Below are 18,728 nucleotides of genomic sequence, written 5' to 3' on the forward strand. Positions count from 1 at the left end.
AGGACACCCTTGTCTGGCCTCTGAGTACTTCCTTCTAAGGGGGAATTGGCAGAAGGTATAGGGCCAAGGTAAGATGTCCAAATTAGAAATCCTCAGGCAGGGGAGGGAAAGGGCCTAAGGAAGAGAGGTCACATGCTGGTGCTGAGGCTGCGGCCACTGAGATGGGGGCCTTGCCAAGTGACCAGCAGAGAAGCTGGAAACTCTGGGGAATTCCATTCACTTGCTAAGCGAAATTTAAGCAGAGGGGAAATAAGTCCCATTTTCAGTGTGTTATCCCTGAGGTTGGAAGTTGCTATCTCTGGGCAGGTTTGTCCTGAGGTTTGGGGTTGGGAGACTGTTTCTTTCCCATGGCAGAGTGTTCTGAGCGCAGGGTCGAAGCAGAGCCCATAGCAGTGCCTGAGCATGCCTCTCAGGGAACTGTGAGATTAAATGTGCCCTCTCTGGGGAAAATAGCGCCAAGAGCAGTTCAATAGCAATTATGAAACTGCTCCAAAATGCCCCTAAAAGTCAGATTAAAATGAAATCCTACTAGGTGCATAAAGCTGTGATTCAGACGCCTTCCTTCCTGCAGGGCAAGTTAAAGTAAGTTGTCCCGAGCATGGAAGGGGCACCCACAAACGCAGTTCCCAGCCTGTGAATTTTCTGGCTTTGCACTCACCCTCTTCTTCTGGGGCTGAGACAGTAAAGTGCTTGCAAATGAGCAGAGTTAACATGGACCCAGAGTTACCTACACCCATAGCAACGGCGACTGAAGTTAGGCAGGCTTCCTTCATCTTTTCTGGTGTACATACTTCCTCAGAGTTTTACTCTGGTCTTTGAGCTTAATTTAAATCATATTTCAGTCTTTTCTGGATGACCAGAGATTTTTAAACATACCCTGACGCTGGAAGTATGGGACTTACTTAATAAGTGATATGTTCAGGATCTCAGCGTGAAGGCAAAGATGTGATTTCAAAGAGAATGAAAGATATGTGTTCCCAACTGAGAGATGTAACTCATACTGCTTCCTTTTTGGTAATACTGAACAGTAGCTGTGTTCAAAACATTAATTCCTTCCAGGAAAGTCCATCTTTGGGGCCAGGCTGCCCCCATTCAGATCCAGCCTCTGCTTCTTAGTGCTGTGTTTTTCAACCTCTTTGCAAAATGGGGACAGTAACAGCTCCAACACAGAGCACTGTTTGCCATGGATTAAATGAGCTAGTTTGTGTCCAGCACCGGGTGAATAGTATGCTCCATGCATATGATTCTGTCCCTGTTCAGGTCATACTCAGTGAGTGACTCTTTGTTCTTGGACAGCTTACAGGGCCACAGAGGGAAGAAATAACACAGCTCGTGCCCTCGAGGTTAGGGGCACCTCCTCTCGGTGCCAGGGGCATGCCACAGAGCTGCCCCAGCACCCAGAAGAGATACCCCCAAGCCCAGCCTGGGGTCTGTGGGTGGCAGGAAAAGCCTTCTGGAGGTGATATTTGGGCCAAATCTTGAAGGATGTTCAAGGTGAAAGGGATTGTGGGGGAGGGATTTGCAGGGCTAGGGAGGGAGTGACACCCTGGGGAAAGACCTGGAAACTGGAAGAACTGGGCTATGGTGGGGAGAAGCCCTGGTGGAGCAGAGCAGAGCTGCAGGAGGGCCGCTGGGCCAGATGCCAAGGGTGGCAGTCCTTCTGTTAATAACAGCAACCAGACTGCACGTTCACTAAATGCTGCATCCCAAGCACAGCACTAAGCACGAGATACACACCATCTTTACTTCTCACAGTAGCCCCAATAGTAGGGGCTGTCCTTGTCCTCAATCTACAGATGAGAAGCCAGCACGAAAGGAGTGTGAGGGTGTGCTGCGGGCTTCTCACCCATGAGCAGTGTGGCAACCTGGAGAGGGGTGCCTTTCTGGGCTACCTGACACCAGGGCTGGTGCCGCATCCTGGATGTGCTAGGAAACTTGGATCTGACTGTGAGTGCTTCTGGAGTCGGCATTCACCTGTGAGCGGGGACTGATGCTGCAGAAAGTCAGGGCCATGGGAGGAGTGGGCAGGCAGAGCTGCGAAGCCGGGCACAGCTGCCGTGTATCATGGCCCAGACTGTGGGAGGTGACCTTGCAGCTGAGGCATGAATTTGTGACAGCAAATCTGTGACCTTGGAGTCAGGTGTAATCAGCTCTTGCTAGGGCTTTCCTGGGATAGCCCAGGAAGGTCAGAGCCCAGGGCAGGTCACTCTGCCTCCTGAGGGAGAATCTTTACTCTCTGTGGACACTGAAACTCTAAACATAGTTATCCTGTGCCCCAACCACTTTTTGTTGTTCACCTGGTTTTGAGCTCACATGCATGCTATGTGACCTCCCTTTGCCACGTCCACCTGAGTAAGAAGGTGGTGAGGACGGGGACCGCAGGCATAGGCATACACCTTGCTGGCCCAGCCACCTGCCTCGTGTACCCCCACAGTCATTGCTGACTCACTGTGCCCCCAACCCCACTCTCAGGCCTAGGTCCTTTTCTGCAGCCCCCAGCGGGGAGGCTTGGGTGGTACAGGCCTGTGATTCCTGGCATGGTGTAAAGAATGTTCACTTGGATTCCGACAGCCTCAGCCTTGGGTCAAGCCATGTCACCCAGCAGCTTTGGGTGCGTGTGCCAGTCACTCAGCCTCTCTGAGAATGTTTTGCCCTCCCCAGAATGGTTTTTCCTGGTGGCCCTGTCACTCAGGGTCGTGGTGAGAATTCTATGAGAGAGCAGTGGAGGTAGACTAAGCCCTCGTAATTGTTCAGTGTGCTGTGGACTGGTGCGGCTGAGCTCTTTATGGGATTTATTTCTAATCCTCATAAAAACCCTGCAAGACACAAATTAGCCTCCCCAGACTAAGCATGGATAAAACTGCCAACTATTAGATGAATGGCTAGCCCTTTATCATTTAAAAACCTTTTGATTCCAGGTGACAGGAAGGCCAGCTCAGTGGGTCCTGCCCAGGAAGGGACTTTGCTGGCTCATCTAACTGGGGATCCTGCAGAAGGAGGTCACAGGCAGCTCTATCCAAAGGGACATAGGGTCCTCTGTGTCTCTGGGCAGTGCTGCATCCAGGTGTGATGTGACCTCAGGCCAGGCCAGCTCCCCTTGGGGCAAGGACAAGTGCCTGCAGGGCTTGGCCTGTAGCCTACATAACCAGCAGACACAGCTGTGTATGTCCCTGTTAGTCAACCAGCCTGAACTGTGTACTAAGGCTGGGGATGAGATTGTGACAAGCAAGGGGTGGGGGCCAATCCCACCCAAAAACATGGCTTCACCCCTGGGTGCCATTATTGTCATGACCTGAGATCAGGACCCAGTGTATTACCACTAAATACTAATGAAGCATACCATGTCCAGGACACCATGTCCTGTCCTTTCTGTTTTTAAGCTCAAAGAGAAACACCAGACTTTCATGGTATCAAAATGTAAAGGAAGGGCTTCCCGTGGGATCTGCAAGACTTCTTATGTGGATGTAATAAGGAACTTCTTGGGTTATATAAACCATTTGTTACGAAAGGCCATGGGGAAGCTGTGGACAGGGTGATGCCTTGGCAGCTACTGTGCAAATAAGCAGCTTGTATTTATATTGCATCTACAATGTCACAGGGCAGAAGAAGCAAAAAGTATTGCATTGTGACCCTGAGGGTGTACCGGCTCTGGTTCAGGTTGTAGAGAACATTGCCCTGCTCTTGATTCAAGGTCTCAGACAGCATAGTCCTTGATAATGATGCTTCCTCAGCCTCACTTGCTAAGGCTTCCCGGTCCGGATCTTTGGCCCAACAAAGACACCTTATGTCCCTGGATGTCCTAGTTCAGATGACCACAAATCCTTTTAGAACATGCAGCAGACAGCTCTGAGGCCAAGATGAGGAGCATCCACCATTCAATAAGAAAGGAGAATCGGCCGACATGGAAACATTTGGAAGTCATAATTCATATGTCCCAGTGCAAAGATTGCCCTGGGGCCAGAGGAAGCCCCTGGCATCTGCGGGGTTGTTGGGTGTATGAAAGCCCCTTGGCTCACATAGCCAGCTGTGCCTCCAGTGTATCCAGAGAGAAGCCCATATTGGAATGGCTATTTGATGGCCCAGTGTCATGAGAGGGAGGCATGAGGACCCGGGATGCCATGGGCATGCACCATGGCTCAACATGCCTGCACTTCGATCTCATGTTTAGTTATGAAAGCAGGGTTCAGTGGGGTATGGAATTCTGAACTGTGATTATGCTCTTTTATGGAATCCTCTCTGCATGCTGTTTTGACCACGTCTCTCAATACTCTTGGCACTAGAGTGGAGGGACGTTTTCACATGGCTAACCCACTATACCCAGCTCCATTTTTGCAGGTGATGTCACTTATTCCAAATAGTTTCCAGAGCCTCCGTGCCTCTTCTACCCACTCTGCCCTGAGTGGCCCTTGCTCTTGGGCACTAACCACAGCTCCAGCCCCCACACTGCAGGACCTGCGTTGGCCTCTTCCCACCAGGGCAGGGATTTGAGCAGCTGTGACAGTGTCAGGAGTTCCTCATCCTGAATTTAATGCAGACTTACAAGGCAGGGGGATGTGATGTCACCTTTTGGTACCTGTCCTGTATGAAGCTGGTTTAAGCCCTGAGCAGCCATTGTGCCAATAGAGTCAGGCTCTATTGACCTTCCCCTGCCCCAGTTCTTTTGTTCTCTTTTCTCTGGGTTGGGCACGGTGTCCGAGCTTCAAGGCCAAGGAGGCAGGCTGAATTGGATCAAATCCCACATGCCCTGCCAAGCTGGTGACATTTGGGCAGGTCTTGTTTTCTCAAATGGGAGGGTGAGAGTTTATTGATATAAGCATTTTCCCCAGTGCTACGCACAGGATAGACATAGACATGTTGTTATTCATAACTTTAGTTTTTGCAAAATATGATGCTTAGAATTTGTTCAGTGCCTTACAAATTCCTGGTTGTCTGCTTTTCCTGATGCTCTGGAGCAACTGTCCATTGCTTGTGGGTGTAGCCTCCCCATCATCTGCCTGGTCTGTCCTGCATTGGTACCTGTTCAGCACTGCTGTATCTGTGGGAGGCATCTTTCAAGGGGAGAGCATATCATCTTAGCCTGGGCAAAAAGGTTTTCTTTTCTTTTTTTTTTTTTTTTTGTAGAGACAGAGTTTCACTGTACCGCTCTCGGTAGAGTGCCGTGGCGTCACGCGGCTCACAACAACCTCTGTTGGGCTTACGCGATTCTCTTGCCTCAGCCTCCCGAGTAGCTGGGACTACAGGCGCCCGCCACAATGCCCGGCTATTTTTTTTTTTGTTGTTGCAGTTTGGCCGGGGCTGGGTTTGAACCCGCAACCCTCGGCATATGGGGCCGGCACCCTACTCACTGAGCCACAGGCACCACCCCGAAAAGGTTTTCTGATCAAGGTTTAAGTTGAAGCTTACGGCCCTCCCCATGGGGCTAAAGCATGGGCCCCATGAGATACCCAAGTAGCAATATCATAGCAGCACCATGAAGTGTCCATGCTGCACCCACATGGTAGAGACCAGGGTCAGTTGCTATTTAGCTATTTTATGCCCCATCTAATTTAGGCTTTGCTATTTCATCTGACCCTCATGATAACCCTGTGATATAAATAGCAAAGATGAGTCTCCCATTTTATAGATTCAGTGAGGGGATGGATAGAGGGACAGTGGAAGCCCATTCCTTGTTGAATAGGTAGATACTCCTCATCCTGGGCCCAGGGCTGTCTGCCACATGTTCCAAAGGGATAAGTGACTTGCCTGGGGTTACTGGTCAAGTCAGATGGAACCAGCTCTGGTGCAGGCCTTCTGCCCCTTGCCCAGTACCTAGTCACTAAATCCAGCCACAGGGTGTCCATGGAGCAGAGGAGCCAAGCCTCTGTGGAAGGGAAACTTCCTCTGGGAGGCGGATAAGCTAGAACCTCATACATCTCACAACAAGCGTTCCACACGTGCTGCTTCCTGTCCCACCCTTTCTGGAGACGGAGAAACAGCTGTGCTCAGCCACCAGCTCCCCACAAAAAGCACTTCTCTCCAACTGCACAGCTCTCTAATTTAGAGGGGAATTTCTGGGTGGGCCTGTTTTCCATCTTTCTTGGTTTGACAGGCTCCAACAACACTGGCTATGTTGTGTCAGAGACAAAATACAGCCCTGTTCCAACTCAAGATGTAGCATAACATTTCTTAGAAGTTAATCATAATGTGGACTTCCTTAGTTACAAATTCTTGCCAGCCCTGCTAGCTCAAGGAGAAAAAAAAATTCTGAGGGAAAAATGGTCTATCGCATGTCATTGTGGTGACTCATTGTCCATCAGATCTGATGGTTGAAATATGAATTAGAACTAAAGTTAGTCTAGTTCAGTTGTACTGTTTTGAAGGAAAACAGTGTTGACAAAGCAATTTTTTTTCAGCTTACTGAAATCCCTGAGCATGATGGCTTAAGTTCATAGAAATGATGTTCTAGCAACTTTCATTTTCTATTAAAGAACCGAAGAATTAAATCTAAGTAAAGAGAAGAGCAAGTGAAAATAGTATTTGATTCTTCAGTGTGTGAGGTGCAGCTTAGGAGACCATCCAAATTTGGCAGAGGCAACAGAAAAAAGGAAAATATCAAAAGATTTTAATAAAACAAATAAAATACCATGCATTGAACAAAAATTCAAAATGCAAAGGAAATGGGGGGAAACATTTCAAATAAAAATGTCAGAATGATGTAAAAGTTGCATGAGGATCTATAACAAGAATTCAAGATCAATATATCATAGCAGATGATATCCATACGCCGTAAACGAAGAAACTCGCTAGACAAACATGGGAAAAGTCCATCTTCACTAGGAATCAGAAAAACACAAATAAAAGGGAGATCACATCTTTCTTCATTAAAGGAGTCATTTTTTAAATGGATAAACTTAATGTTAAAAAGGGTGACAACCTCAGTACCCTCATTCAATGACCAGAGAGCTATAATAAAATAGTACTAGCTGGTCAGAAATCATTTTGACAATGGCCATTAAATAGCCTTTAAAATGCTCCTCTTCAGTGACCTAGGAATTCCAGCTCCAAGAATCTCACCTGAAAGTGAAAGTGTAACGATGGAAAGCCGTAATGCACAAATATGATTTCAACCGTTTATTTCCGTATCAAACCAGGAAACAAATTAGGTGTTTAAACGTTAAGAGATGGCTAAGTAAACCATAGCTTATTTTCGCACTGGAATAGTATGAGAATGTTAGCAATATGAAACATGTATATTAATTAAAAAGAAGGATGCAAACTTATGGTATGATTTAATAAACGATGTCTAAAAAACAAGAATTGAAAACTTCTATCTGCACAAAAAGCTGGACACAGATTTTGGTGGCAACTTTTTTTTTTTCTTTTTGAGACAGAGTTTCACTTTGTCGCTCTCAGTAGAGGGCAATGGAATCACAGCTCACGGCAACCTCCAGCTCTTGGGCTTAGCCGATTCTCTTGCTTCAGCCTCCCGAGTAGCTGGGACTACAGACGCCTGGCCACAATGCCCAGCTATTCTTTTGTTGCAGTTTGGCCGCGGCCAGGTTCGAACCCGCCACACTCAGTATCGGGGTCAGCGCCCTACCCACTGAGCCACAGGTGCTTCCTGTCATCTTTATTCTTAATTGCCCAAACACAGAAACAGCCAAGACATCCTTCAGTAGGTGAGTGGATGAAGGATGGATAAACCAACTGTGGTACATGCAGACAATGGCACGCCATTCAGCGCTAAATAGAGATTAGCTATTGCAGAAACGTGGAAGAAATGTTAATGCATATTACTGGGTGGAGGAAGCCCTCTGAAAAGGCTTCACACATTGTGACTCCAACTATCTGACATCCTAGAAAAGGCAAAACTATGGAGACAAAAGGATCAGTGGCTGCCAGGGGTTGGGGAGGGCAGGATGAATAGGAGAGGCACAAAGGATTTTAGGGCAGCGAGACTATTCTGTATGATACTCCAGGGATGGATACATGTCATTATAAATTTGTCCAAACCCATAGCACATAGGGTACATTAAGAATGAGCCTTGTTGTGAACTATGGACTTTGAGTAATAGTAATGCGTCAATGTAGGTTTATCAGTTGTAAGAAATGTACCATTCTCGTGGGGATGTGGACAGTGTGGGAGGCTGTTTGTGTGGGGGCAGGTGGGGTCTCTGGAAACTCTGTATCTTCCACTCAATCTATCTATGAAACTAAAACTTCTCAAAAAAGTAAAGTCCTCTAAAAAAAAAGTAAGGAGGAAGAAAAAAAAGAAAACATTCATGAAGGTTGTGTTTGGGTTGTGATAGACTTATTTTCTTTGGTCTCCATGCCTGTAATTACCATTTAAAAACACAAACATGAATTATTTTTATAATGGAAAGAAGACATAAACATGTTAAGAGTTTAAAGAGCTACAGAATAAAGCTGAGCATGTGGTTGTATGTTTAAGCAATTCTGAGAGTTTCTGATCCCTTGTTTGTTCTTAGCGGTCAAAGTTTTATAAATTCCCAGTCCTTTTGGCTATTTGAGAATTTACACAACTGACCCTGTACTCTAAAGCTACAACCAGTTAGAATCTCTGTTCCCAATAAAAATAAGCCATCTTTGAGGAATCTCAGTGGGAATTGTATGGTTGGAATTTTTCCCACAATGTGCGTGATTCAGTCTTTATTTATTTTTAAATATCTAAGATCATTATTAGAATAGGCTATCTCTTATTACATACATGTATATATTTACTTGCATTTTATTATAAACATATCTGGCAATATCCCTGTCCTGTCTTCCATCTGTTTAGTTCTTCAGCATCCCCTTTCTAGGGAACCACTATTTTTAATTTCTTAGGAATATTTTCAGAGACTTTTTTATAACCCATGTGCAAGAAAATATTAATATATATATTATTCCCCCTATTTTTATGCAAAAGTGACACATTTTACACATTGTCCAACACATAGCTTTTTCACTTAAATATGTATCTTTCCTTATCAGGATATAAATAGCTTCTTTGCCCTTTACAGCCAGGGGACACCAAGCGCGGCTTCTCCATACTCTATTCTAATCACCTGCCATTACAAACAGCACTAGAGTGACCGATGTTATACACACATCATTTCATACGCATGCAAGGATGGTCAAAGATCAAATTCCTAGAGATGAAATTGTCGGCTCAATGAGTCTAAGCTTCTGTAATTTTGATAAATTTTATTATATTATTCATCATCCCTGCACCCCTTATCCAAAGAGTGTTTTGCCCCAAATTTGATCACAGTCTTTCTGATTTGTGAAAAAAAAAAAATGAGTATAGTTTGGCAGGAATTTCATTCTCATGAGGGAACATTAGTGTGTTTGTACGTGTAGAACCTTTCCATTTGTGTGCAAACTGCTTGCTCACCTCATCTTTCATTTTGATGATTTGATGATCCTATTTTTATGGATTTCTAGAAATTCTTTATGTGTTAGGGAGATAGCTTCTCCTGATAACTTGTCCTATCTGGTTGGAACATGTACCTGAGGACAAGGTGCTTTTCTTAGGTTTCTGGAGCCAGTAAGAAGCATTTGACAATAGGGGGAAGTGGGAAAGGGAGGGGGGTGGGTAGAGGGAGGGGGATCGGTGGGATCACACCTGTGGTGCATATTACAGGGGTATTTGCGAAACTTGGTAAAGGTAGAATGTAAATGTTTTGGCACAGTAACTGAGATAACGCCGGAAAGGCTATGTTAACCACTGTGATAAAAATGTGTCAAATGGTTTATGAAGCGAGTGTATGATACCCCATGATCATATCAATGTATACAGTTATGATTTAATAAAAAAAATAAATAAAAAAAATAAAAATAAAATAAAAAAAAAAGAAGCATTTGAAATAAGACTGATGGCCATTCAAGAAAGTTTGTGGGCTCCATCCTATGGATAGTGGGAAGAACAGCTTTCACGTTCGAGCAGGCTGTGTCCCCAGCTTCCGTATGTATTACTTACCAACAGTGTCACTTAGAGCAGCCGGGTAGCATCCTTAAGCCTTAGCTTTCTCAACTGTAGTATAAAAAAGCTTATTGACCCTAATGCTTTGGGTTGTCATGGATAATGCGTAGAAAGAACGTGACACTGCAGTGGTTATGGTCACAGCACTCCTCTGAGGGAACTCATGTCTCCTGTACTTCAGGTAAAGAAACAGCAGGAGAAGAAAGCTCCAGAGACCTGCAGATGCAGCTCCCTAGGGTCATTTCTCAGTTGTTCAGGTGTTTTACTTCTGCATTATAAGAGACAAAGACGTGCAAGGAATCTTGGTTTCAGGCAAGCTTAAGCAGAAATTTCTAGCGGTATTTTTAATTCCCTACTGGTGATGTAGCCTACCCAGACCGAGGAACCAGTTAAACCAGGTGTAAGGCAGCAGCCCAAATAAATATCCATAAACAATGTAAACAAGCTGACCCTGAGTCCCTCCAGGGAGTTTTGAACTCTAAACAGTACATTATAAAGCACCAACTATCTCAACTCATCCTTCTTATCTTGACCAAGAGTCAATACCAGACTTTCAGACAGCCCTGCAGATAAACATCGAGCAATTCCAGCCCTGCTGTGAGATAGCAACCTCCTCACCTACACAGGTGTGCAGGAAGAACTCGAGAAATAGACTTGTTTTCTTTCTGACCTCCTTTGCACCATCCTGCCTTTATCTTACCCAAGACTTTATTCTTCTGCAGCTCAGGGGAGACTGTCACCAGTGTGACCAGCTTGGCCCCACTGCAGCCCAAGAAGGTCAAAAGGCTGAAGCAGAAGTCTGATGTTCCTCCTGCCATCCCTGCCAAAGGTAGGAAGCTGATGTGCAGTCTCCACGTGGAAACCACCAGGACTGATTCAGGGCTGGGTCTGGGCTTCCATATGGGATCAGGACAGAGGGCACAAGCAGAGGGAGGACATGGCTTTTAGTGTTTATGGTCTAGAGAGCCCTACATTTAGTAACAGCCCTTAGCCCAGCCCCAGGTGGGAGTAGATGTGCGCCATGGATCTTGTGTAATGTAACAGGGGAAGGAAGCTACATCCACAGATGAGCCCACGCTGTATTTCACTTTCAGGGTGGGGCAAGGGAATCCTCTTGGTTTGTTCAAGGCAAAGAAAGCTCTCTGAATTTTTAAAGATATCAACCAGGCATACAATTTATTCACATTTGTTCTGAGGATAAAATGAGGGCTGTTTCATGATACCGGTTATGATTTGGAACTTGAGTGAGGAGGATGGGTGTTCTGGAGGAAAGAGCTGCCCAAGTAGTAAGAGAACCAAGAAGGTCAAGGTCTATAGATAATTCCTGAAATAAAGGGACAGTCGAGGAGATGTTCTTACCTCAACAAATTCGAAATATAGTTGAGAATACAAGGATCACCCAGACGAACAATTTAATAAGAAGCCAAGATACATTATATCTCTCAGCTGGGGCTTCAGAGGACATCCCTTTGGGACCCTTTGAGCCCTGTGGGAAGCCAGTGGTGCTTCATGACAGAAGGGGCTAGAAGGGTGGTCAGAGTGGGAGGCAGGGCAAGTGTAGGTCTGGGAGGCTACCTACTGTTACCTCTCTCATTCCCTCTGGAATAGATGCTACTCTATCTTGTAAAAGATGAAAATGGATGTAGAGAGCTAAGTGGCAGACCCTGGCTTTCAGTGCCAAGTTCGAGTCCCAAATGGTTCAAAGACTAGTTACATGAAGAACCTTCTCTGTTAAATGGGCACAGTAAGACCCTCCCTCATGACCTCATGGGGCTGCTGTGAGGATCAAAGTTCATTGTTATTGGTGTTAGTGTGTGGACAGGATGGATTCTCCCAAGGAAGGTCGCAGTCTCAGCCTTTGGCAGATGCACCTGGTTCTCACCTGCACATCTGGCCTCTTTGTAGCTGGCTATGTTGTATGCAGAGTTGTTTTGTTGGCTTTGCCGAGAGAGGCTTGCCCCCACTGAGGGGCATTTCGTGACACCTAGATCAGAAACTGGGGTTCTTCTGAGGGGCCAAGAAGGCCCATCTGGAGTATGCCTGTGATGCGCTTAATACATGGCCACTGGGGTCCTGGGAAAACTGCAAGTTATACCTCTGACCTACTTCCACAGTTCCGATATCCCCCACGTTTCATAAGCCGAAGCTGCTGAAGCCACACAGGAGAGCCATGCTGGTGAGTGACCGTCTTCTGTGCTGATATGCGTGCTGTCCCTCAAGACTTAAACACACTTCAGGGTCCAAATGGCAAACTCCCCACACCCACCCCCCGCCAACATAAAACATGCTGAAATTTCTTGGTAATTTTGTCCCCGCGCAAAGGCATTTTCTCAGGTCAACTTTCCTCCATACTTAGAGTGATTCTTTAAAACCCAAATATTTTTTATTATAAATGCTGCTTTTCAAAAAGAAGGATAAAGCCATACTCAGAAATGTAGAAAATAGAAAATGCATCTGCTTGTATGGATTGACCACTCCAAAGAGACTGTTAAACATATTTTCTAGAAAATATGTTGTGGCTTATTGTTTAGAATAATTTTAGATTTGCAAAAAAGTTGTAAAGCTAGTATGGAGAGTTCCTGTATACCAGTGTTTTCCAGCCTTTTTTTTCTTTTTCTTTTTTCTTTTTTTTTAATCTCAGGCACACTTGAACCTGTAGTTAAACTTCGTGGCGCACTTAAATTATGTTGATAAAAAAAAAAAAAAGAAAAGAGTAAAAGAAAGACGATACTTACTGTGTTTTGAACTTCTTTCAAAAATAATTTAGTTAACCCAGGTTAACCCAGGTACTTGGGAGGCTGAGGCAAGAGAATGACCTAAGCCCAGGAGTTGGAGGTTGCTGTGAGCTGTGTGACATCATGGCACTCTACCGATGGTGATAAAGTGAGACTCTGTCTCTACAAAAAAATATATACATATAATAATAATAATTTAATAATCTTTTAAACTTTTCACGACATACCTAAGATCCTTTTATGACACACCGGTTGAAAATCACTGCTGTATACCCTTCACCCACTTTCCTACAGAGCCATGGTGCATTTGTCAAAACTAAGAAATGAACACTAAGAATTAGTTACATTTCAGACTTCAACCCAAGTTCAGTTTACCCACTAACGTTCTTCTTTTCTTCCAGGAACCAGTCCAGTGTCTTGCACTGCGTTTACTTATGTCTCCTCACTTTCCTCCTGGCTGGGACCCTCCCTCAGTCCTTCTTTTTCTTTCATAGCCTTGACACTTTTGCAGAGGAGTGGCAAGTTAAGTTTTAGATGCCCTTTCATTGGGGTTTCTGTGAGGTTTTCTGCTGATTATTAAGGGGTAATGGACTTGGGGGAGAACAAGACAGGTGTCCCCCCCCAGGCTGCCTCTCTTTGCATCTGTCACCCTCACTGCATCGCGTCAGGGGCTCATGGTGTCCATATGTTTTATTAATGGTGATGTCTGTCTTGATCCCTTGGTTTAGGTACTATCTGCCAGGTATCTTTACTGTAAAGTTAATATTTTTCCCTTTCGACACTCTGTTCAAAGCCAGTCCCTAAGTCCAGTTTTCACTCAAGGCAAGAGAAGTTGAGCTCCATCTCCCGTAGGGGAGAGTGGCAATAATTTGAGGACATGTTAAAATCACTGCAGGAATTAATAAACATTTTAGGGGTGATATACTAAAACTGTGCAAATATCTTGTTTTTTCCTTGAACTTTTGCTCACCGAATTTGCATTAATCAGTCGATTTTGCTTACATCAGTTTTTATTATGGTGTAGGAATGGTGATTTTCTGTTTGTTTCAATCCTTCTCCATTTATTATTTGGAATTATTCTTAAGGAAGAGCTATTTCCTTTTCCTTATTTATTCACTTACCTTATTGCTATCAGTATGGGTGCATGGTTTCTTTTTTTTTTTTTAGTTTTGAATCATATTTTTATTTATTTTGTTGCTAATATTGCTCAGCAGTTGTGCAGAGGAGAGAGAGAGACTGTCAAAGCTATGACAAAATGTACATAACTACACTGTAGAGGGCCAGGACAATCTTGAGGGCAGAGAACAAGGTGAAGGATTTATATACTACTTCTCAAGATTTACACAAAAGCTACAATAATTAATACAATATAGGATCAACACAAGGACAGACAAGTAGACAAAGGAATAGAATAAAGAGCCCCAAACTGGGGCGGCGCCTGTGGCTAAAAGGAGTAGGGTGCCGGCCCCATATACCAGAGGTGGCAGGTTCAAACCTGGCCCCGGCAAAAAAAAAAAAAAAAAAACTAAAAAAAAAAGAGCCCCAAACTGATCCTGCATGTGGATTGTCACTTGATTTACAACAAGAGTAACCTTCTAATGCAGAGAACCCAGGCCTAACTTTTCGTTGTATAGCGATGGGTTCATTGGATAGCCATATGAAAAGATAACGTTTATAATCTTTACACCCCACACAAAAATTGATTATAGATGGTCTATAAAATGTAAACATTTATGTTTCTTGAAGAAAGCATATCTGCCTAATTTTAAGGTAAGGCAAAGATTTTTTTAAACAAGGCTCAAAAAGCATCACCCATAAAAGACTGAAAAAATTGGATTACATGAAAACCTAGAGGTCTGAAACCTAAAGCATTTGTCCTGATTAAAGATAGCAATAAAAGAATGAAAAGGCAAGCCACTGATTGGGTGAACTTATCTGTATGCATATATCTGACAAAGGTTTCTTGTCTAGGCTACATGAACACCTAAAAATCAATAAAAAAAAAAAAGTGCAAAGACAGCATCACAAAAAAGGGACAGAAGTTGTAAATGTGCACTTTGCAAAAGAAGACTCATGAATGGCCAAAAAGCTCAAAAAAAGTTCTTAATCTCATTGATATCACCCAAATTTGAGTTAGTAGCATACAACCACATGAAGTACTTGGATGGTTTTAGCTTTTTGCCTGTATTTCTCTGATCCGTTTCGAGTTTAGTAATGGATTCAATTTTATCTGTTTGTCAGATTCTTTTTTATTTTACTTTATGTGTCGTATTTCAACAACCATATTTTGCTAATTTCATTAAACATCGCCACTACATTCTTAATTTAACAATTATTTAAAATTAATTCTTACTAGTTTTATTATTTCTTTCTCTTTCTTGAATCTGGTATCTGCTCTCAAATACCTTTGTTTTCCTATCCCTTTGAGCAATTTGTGAACGGAATTCTAAATTCATAAACTTTTCCCATTAGGTGCTGAGAAATATGACAAGCACTCCTGAAACTTCCCATATTGCTGGGCATAAATGCTGAACTCATGACTGTCACCTAGAATGCCCTTTATATCACGTGGGCCACATAAGTAGTTGACATTTCCTAGTGGCCAAACCAAACCACCCTGAGATACCACCTCACCCCTGTGAGAAGAGCCTACATCACAAAGTCTAAAAGCTGCAGATGCTGACCTGGGTGTGGAGAGAGGGGGACACTTTTACTTCGTGCAAACTAACACAGATTCCATGGGAAGAAGTATGGAAAATCCTCAACTCAAATGAGAGTTCCCATTGGATCCCACAATCCCATTACTAGGCATCTACCCAGAAAGGAAACAAATCATTTTATCACAAGGACATTAGCACCAGATTGTTTATTATAGCTCAACTTACAATCACCAAGATATGGAAGCAACTGAAATGCACATCGACCCAGAAATGGATTAATAAACTGTGGTGTATATATATAACAGAATACTATTCAGCCATAAAAAACATGGAGACTTTACATAGTTTGTATTAACTGGATGGAATTGAAACACTTTCTTCTTAGTGAAGTATCACAAAAATGGAAAAGCAAGTATCCGATGTATTCAATACTAATATGAAGCTTGTAGATCTAATACACGCCAACATAAGAGAAAAACTCAATTCAATTCAAGTTGGGGGGAGGGGGAAAGAAGAAGCAGGGAGGGGGGAGGAGGGGAGAGGAGGGTGTGCTCCCACTTAGAGGACACAACGTAAGGGTATATGGCACACCTTTTGGGTGCTGGACACAAACCCAAAAGAGACTTTACCTAATAAATGCAAATGTTGGAACCTAGTAATTTGTACCTCACATTAACCTGAAATTTTAAAAAAGTTAAATAAAATCTTCAGCACATGTCCATTTAAAAAAAAAAGGCTAAACATAAATAGGTGAAACCAATTTTAAAGATATAGTTTAACATATTGAATATATTACCATCAAAACATGTAATCCATATAACATTTATTTAATGAAATATTTTCCATTCTTTTTGTTGTACCAAGTCTTCAAAATCCAGTGTATATTTGACATTTATTGTACCTCTCCGTGCAAAGCCTTGTTTCAAGTGCTCAATAGACACATGGCTAGTGGCTACCCTATTGGCCAGCACAGCCCAGGGAGGTCTAGGCCCCATTGCCTCTCTGACATCATTTTACCACCATCTCCCTCCCTCATTTTCCTCTGGCCACGCTGGGCACCTTGCAGTCCTTAAACACACGAATCGCATTTCTGCATCAGGACCTATGCACCTGCTATCCTCCCTGCCTGGAACGTCCTCTCCATGATCTACCTGCGGCTTTTCACTCACCCCCTAAGGTCTCTATTTAGACATCTCGTCAATGAGGAGCCATCCTGTAATCTTATACACAACACCACCAACCTTAACATGTTTTGCCTTTCTCCATTCATTAGAAATCCGTGAATGCAAGATCCATGAAGGCAGGCCGTACTAAGAACAGTGTCTAGTGTGATGGATATTTGTTCATGATTCTGCACACCAGCTCTGTGGAGTTTCTGTAATTCTACATTCATTACTGGGCACATGAGACTCTGAGAATCAGTAAAGTCAATAAAGAGATGGGTGACTTACCCAAGTCATGCAATTTTGGGGCTGTAGTCATGGCTTAATTCAAAACACAAGCTTTTAACCAGTGCCTTGGAATCTTTGCCTCAGTATGGAGTCTGGGTCTGGGGCTCTCTGTGCATGGTCCTGGAGTAGCTGCGTGGCTCAGCCTTGCTCCCTGCCCTGGCTGCTCTGCACCCAGCTTTCCTAGTGTTCTACTGGAGATGCAGCTTCACCTGTTTTCCAAAGAGAGCCTTCCTTTGCCTGCAGTGAATTGGGGCTTTCAGTGGGCTTTTCATATAGTGGATTCCATCTGGTTCATGTAATCAAAAATTTCTCATTGATTCTGCTGTTGATTAACTGCACCGTCTGGTTCTTAAGTGCAGCAGCTGATTTTTTTCCCTTTAGTTTAATTGACTTCTGGCCATTCATTGAGCTTTTGGACAGTTAGTGGAACATAAAGGCTAAAACTATCAATTTCCCTTGGCCTTGGAGCATCCTGGTCCCCACCCTTGAGATGTGGTCTTCTAGAAATAGATAGACTGAGCTCACTGTGTTCTCTGGACTACGCATATCAGTGTGTGCCTGTGTGTGGGTGTGTTGTGTATATGCCTGTGAATGTGTCTTTTTTAGATCTTTTGTTTCTAATTCTGATATTTATCAACATCCTCAAGGGTGACTACACAACACAAATTTCTCTACCTTTTGTTCTCTCTCTAAATTGCTCAGGACCTGTTGTTTCTAGCCCAGTCTTTTATCTCTGGGGGCAGCAGAAACGGCTGTATATTGAAGTTTTCTTGATACATCCCTGGCACAGATTTTAAAAAGAGTTTTTTGCATGTTATTGTACTAAACTAAGATTCCCCCTCCCCTGCAAAACTCTCTTCCTGCAAAACTTCCAGGTTTGCATGTGAGAAAACACACTCAGTTTAAGAAAAGTGATTTATACCTAAGGGGTAATGTCATTAGTCTTGAATAAACAACTTTCCCTGGTCTACAGCCTGGTAGGGACCAACCTTTCATTTATGCATTAAACATAAAAGTCAGTTGTGTACCTCTTGGGTACAAAACGCTGTCTTAAGCAGTTCTCTCTGTCACTTATAAAAAAGATTAGATTCAACAGTATTTCAAACATAACTCTGGACTTGATTGCAAGTATTTGTTGTTGACTATTTTGCTTGTGCGTGTGAGCCAATGTGCTCTTCTGAGTGGAGATTCAGCTTGGGACAGTCCTTTTTTTGTTTTTTAGAGAGAGAATCTCACTTTGTCACCCTTGGTAGAGTGCTGTGGTGTCACAATCACAGCAACCTCCAGCTCTTGGGCTTAGGCGATTCTCTTGCCTCAGCCTCCCGAGTAGCTAGGTCTACAGGTGTGCCTGCCATAACACATGGCTAATGGGACAGTCTTTTTATTTTTATTTTTTAAATTTCAGATTAATATGGTTCCATACACTGCTTTCTGCATTGCAGTTGTAAGCATAGGGCATTCTTAATTTTCACAGAAAGTAGATCAAGATGGTTGTGTAAGTGTCAAGAGGATTCTTTGTTTTATGGAAGTATTTTGAATAACAATTCTTTAAATGCCAAATTTTCTCTTGATCATTTAAGATATAGATGAAAAAAATTTTGTATAGGCTGGGCTAGGTGGCTCATGCCTATAATCCTAGCACTCTGGGAGGCCAAGGTGGGTGGATAGCTTGAGCTCAGGAGTTTGAGACCAGCCTGGGCAAGAGTGAGACCCTGTCTCTACCAAACAAAAAAAAAAAAGAAAAAAAAAGAAAAGAAAAAAACCAGCTGGGCATTGTGTCAGGCATCTATAGTCCCATCTACTTGGGAGGCTGAGACAAGAAGATTGCTCAAGCCCAAGAGTTTGAGGTTGCTGTGAGCTATGATGCCACAGCACTCTACCCAGGGTGACAGGGTAAGGCTCTGCCTCAAAAAAATCT

At 43.5% G+C, this 18,728-nt stretch overlaps 1 protein-coding gene across 1 annotated transcript in view; it reads left to right on the forward strand.

Annotated features, from left to right (window-relative positions):
* The window catches only part of VSTM4 (V-set and transmembrane domain containing 4), a 99,372-nt gene that overhangs the window by 57,568 nt on the left and 23,076 nt on the right, over window positions 1-18,728 (forward strand). The window contains exons 6-7 of the mRNA XM_053586008.1: window positions 10,687-10,793; window positions 12,079-12,140. Coding sequence (XP_053441983.1) covers window positions 10,687-10,793; window positions 12,079-12,140 — 169 coding nt within the window. The remainder of the gene's footprint in view (window positions 1-10,686; window positions 10,794-12,078; window positions 12,141-18,728) is intronic.

The sequence above is a fragment of the Nycticebus coucang genome, chromosome 3, assembly GCF_027406575.1.
Source record: "Nycticebus coucang isolate mNycCou1 chromosome 3, mNycCou1.pri, whole genome shotgun sequence".
Taxonomy (NCBI): domain Eukaryota; kingdom Metazoa; phylum Chordata; class Mammalia; order Primates; family Lorisidae; genus Nycticebus; species Nycticebus coucang.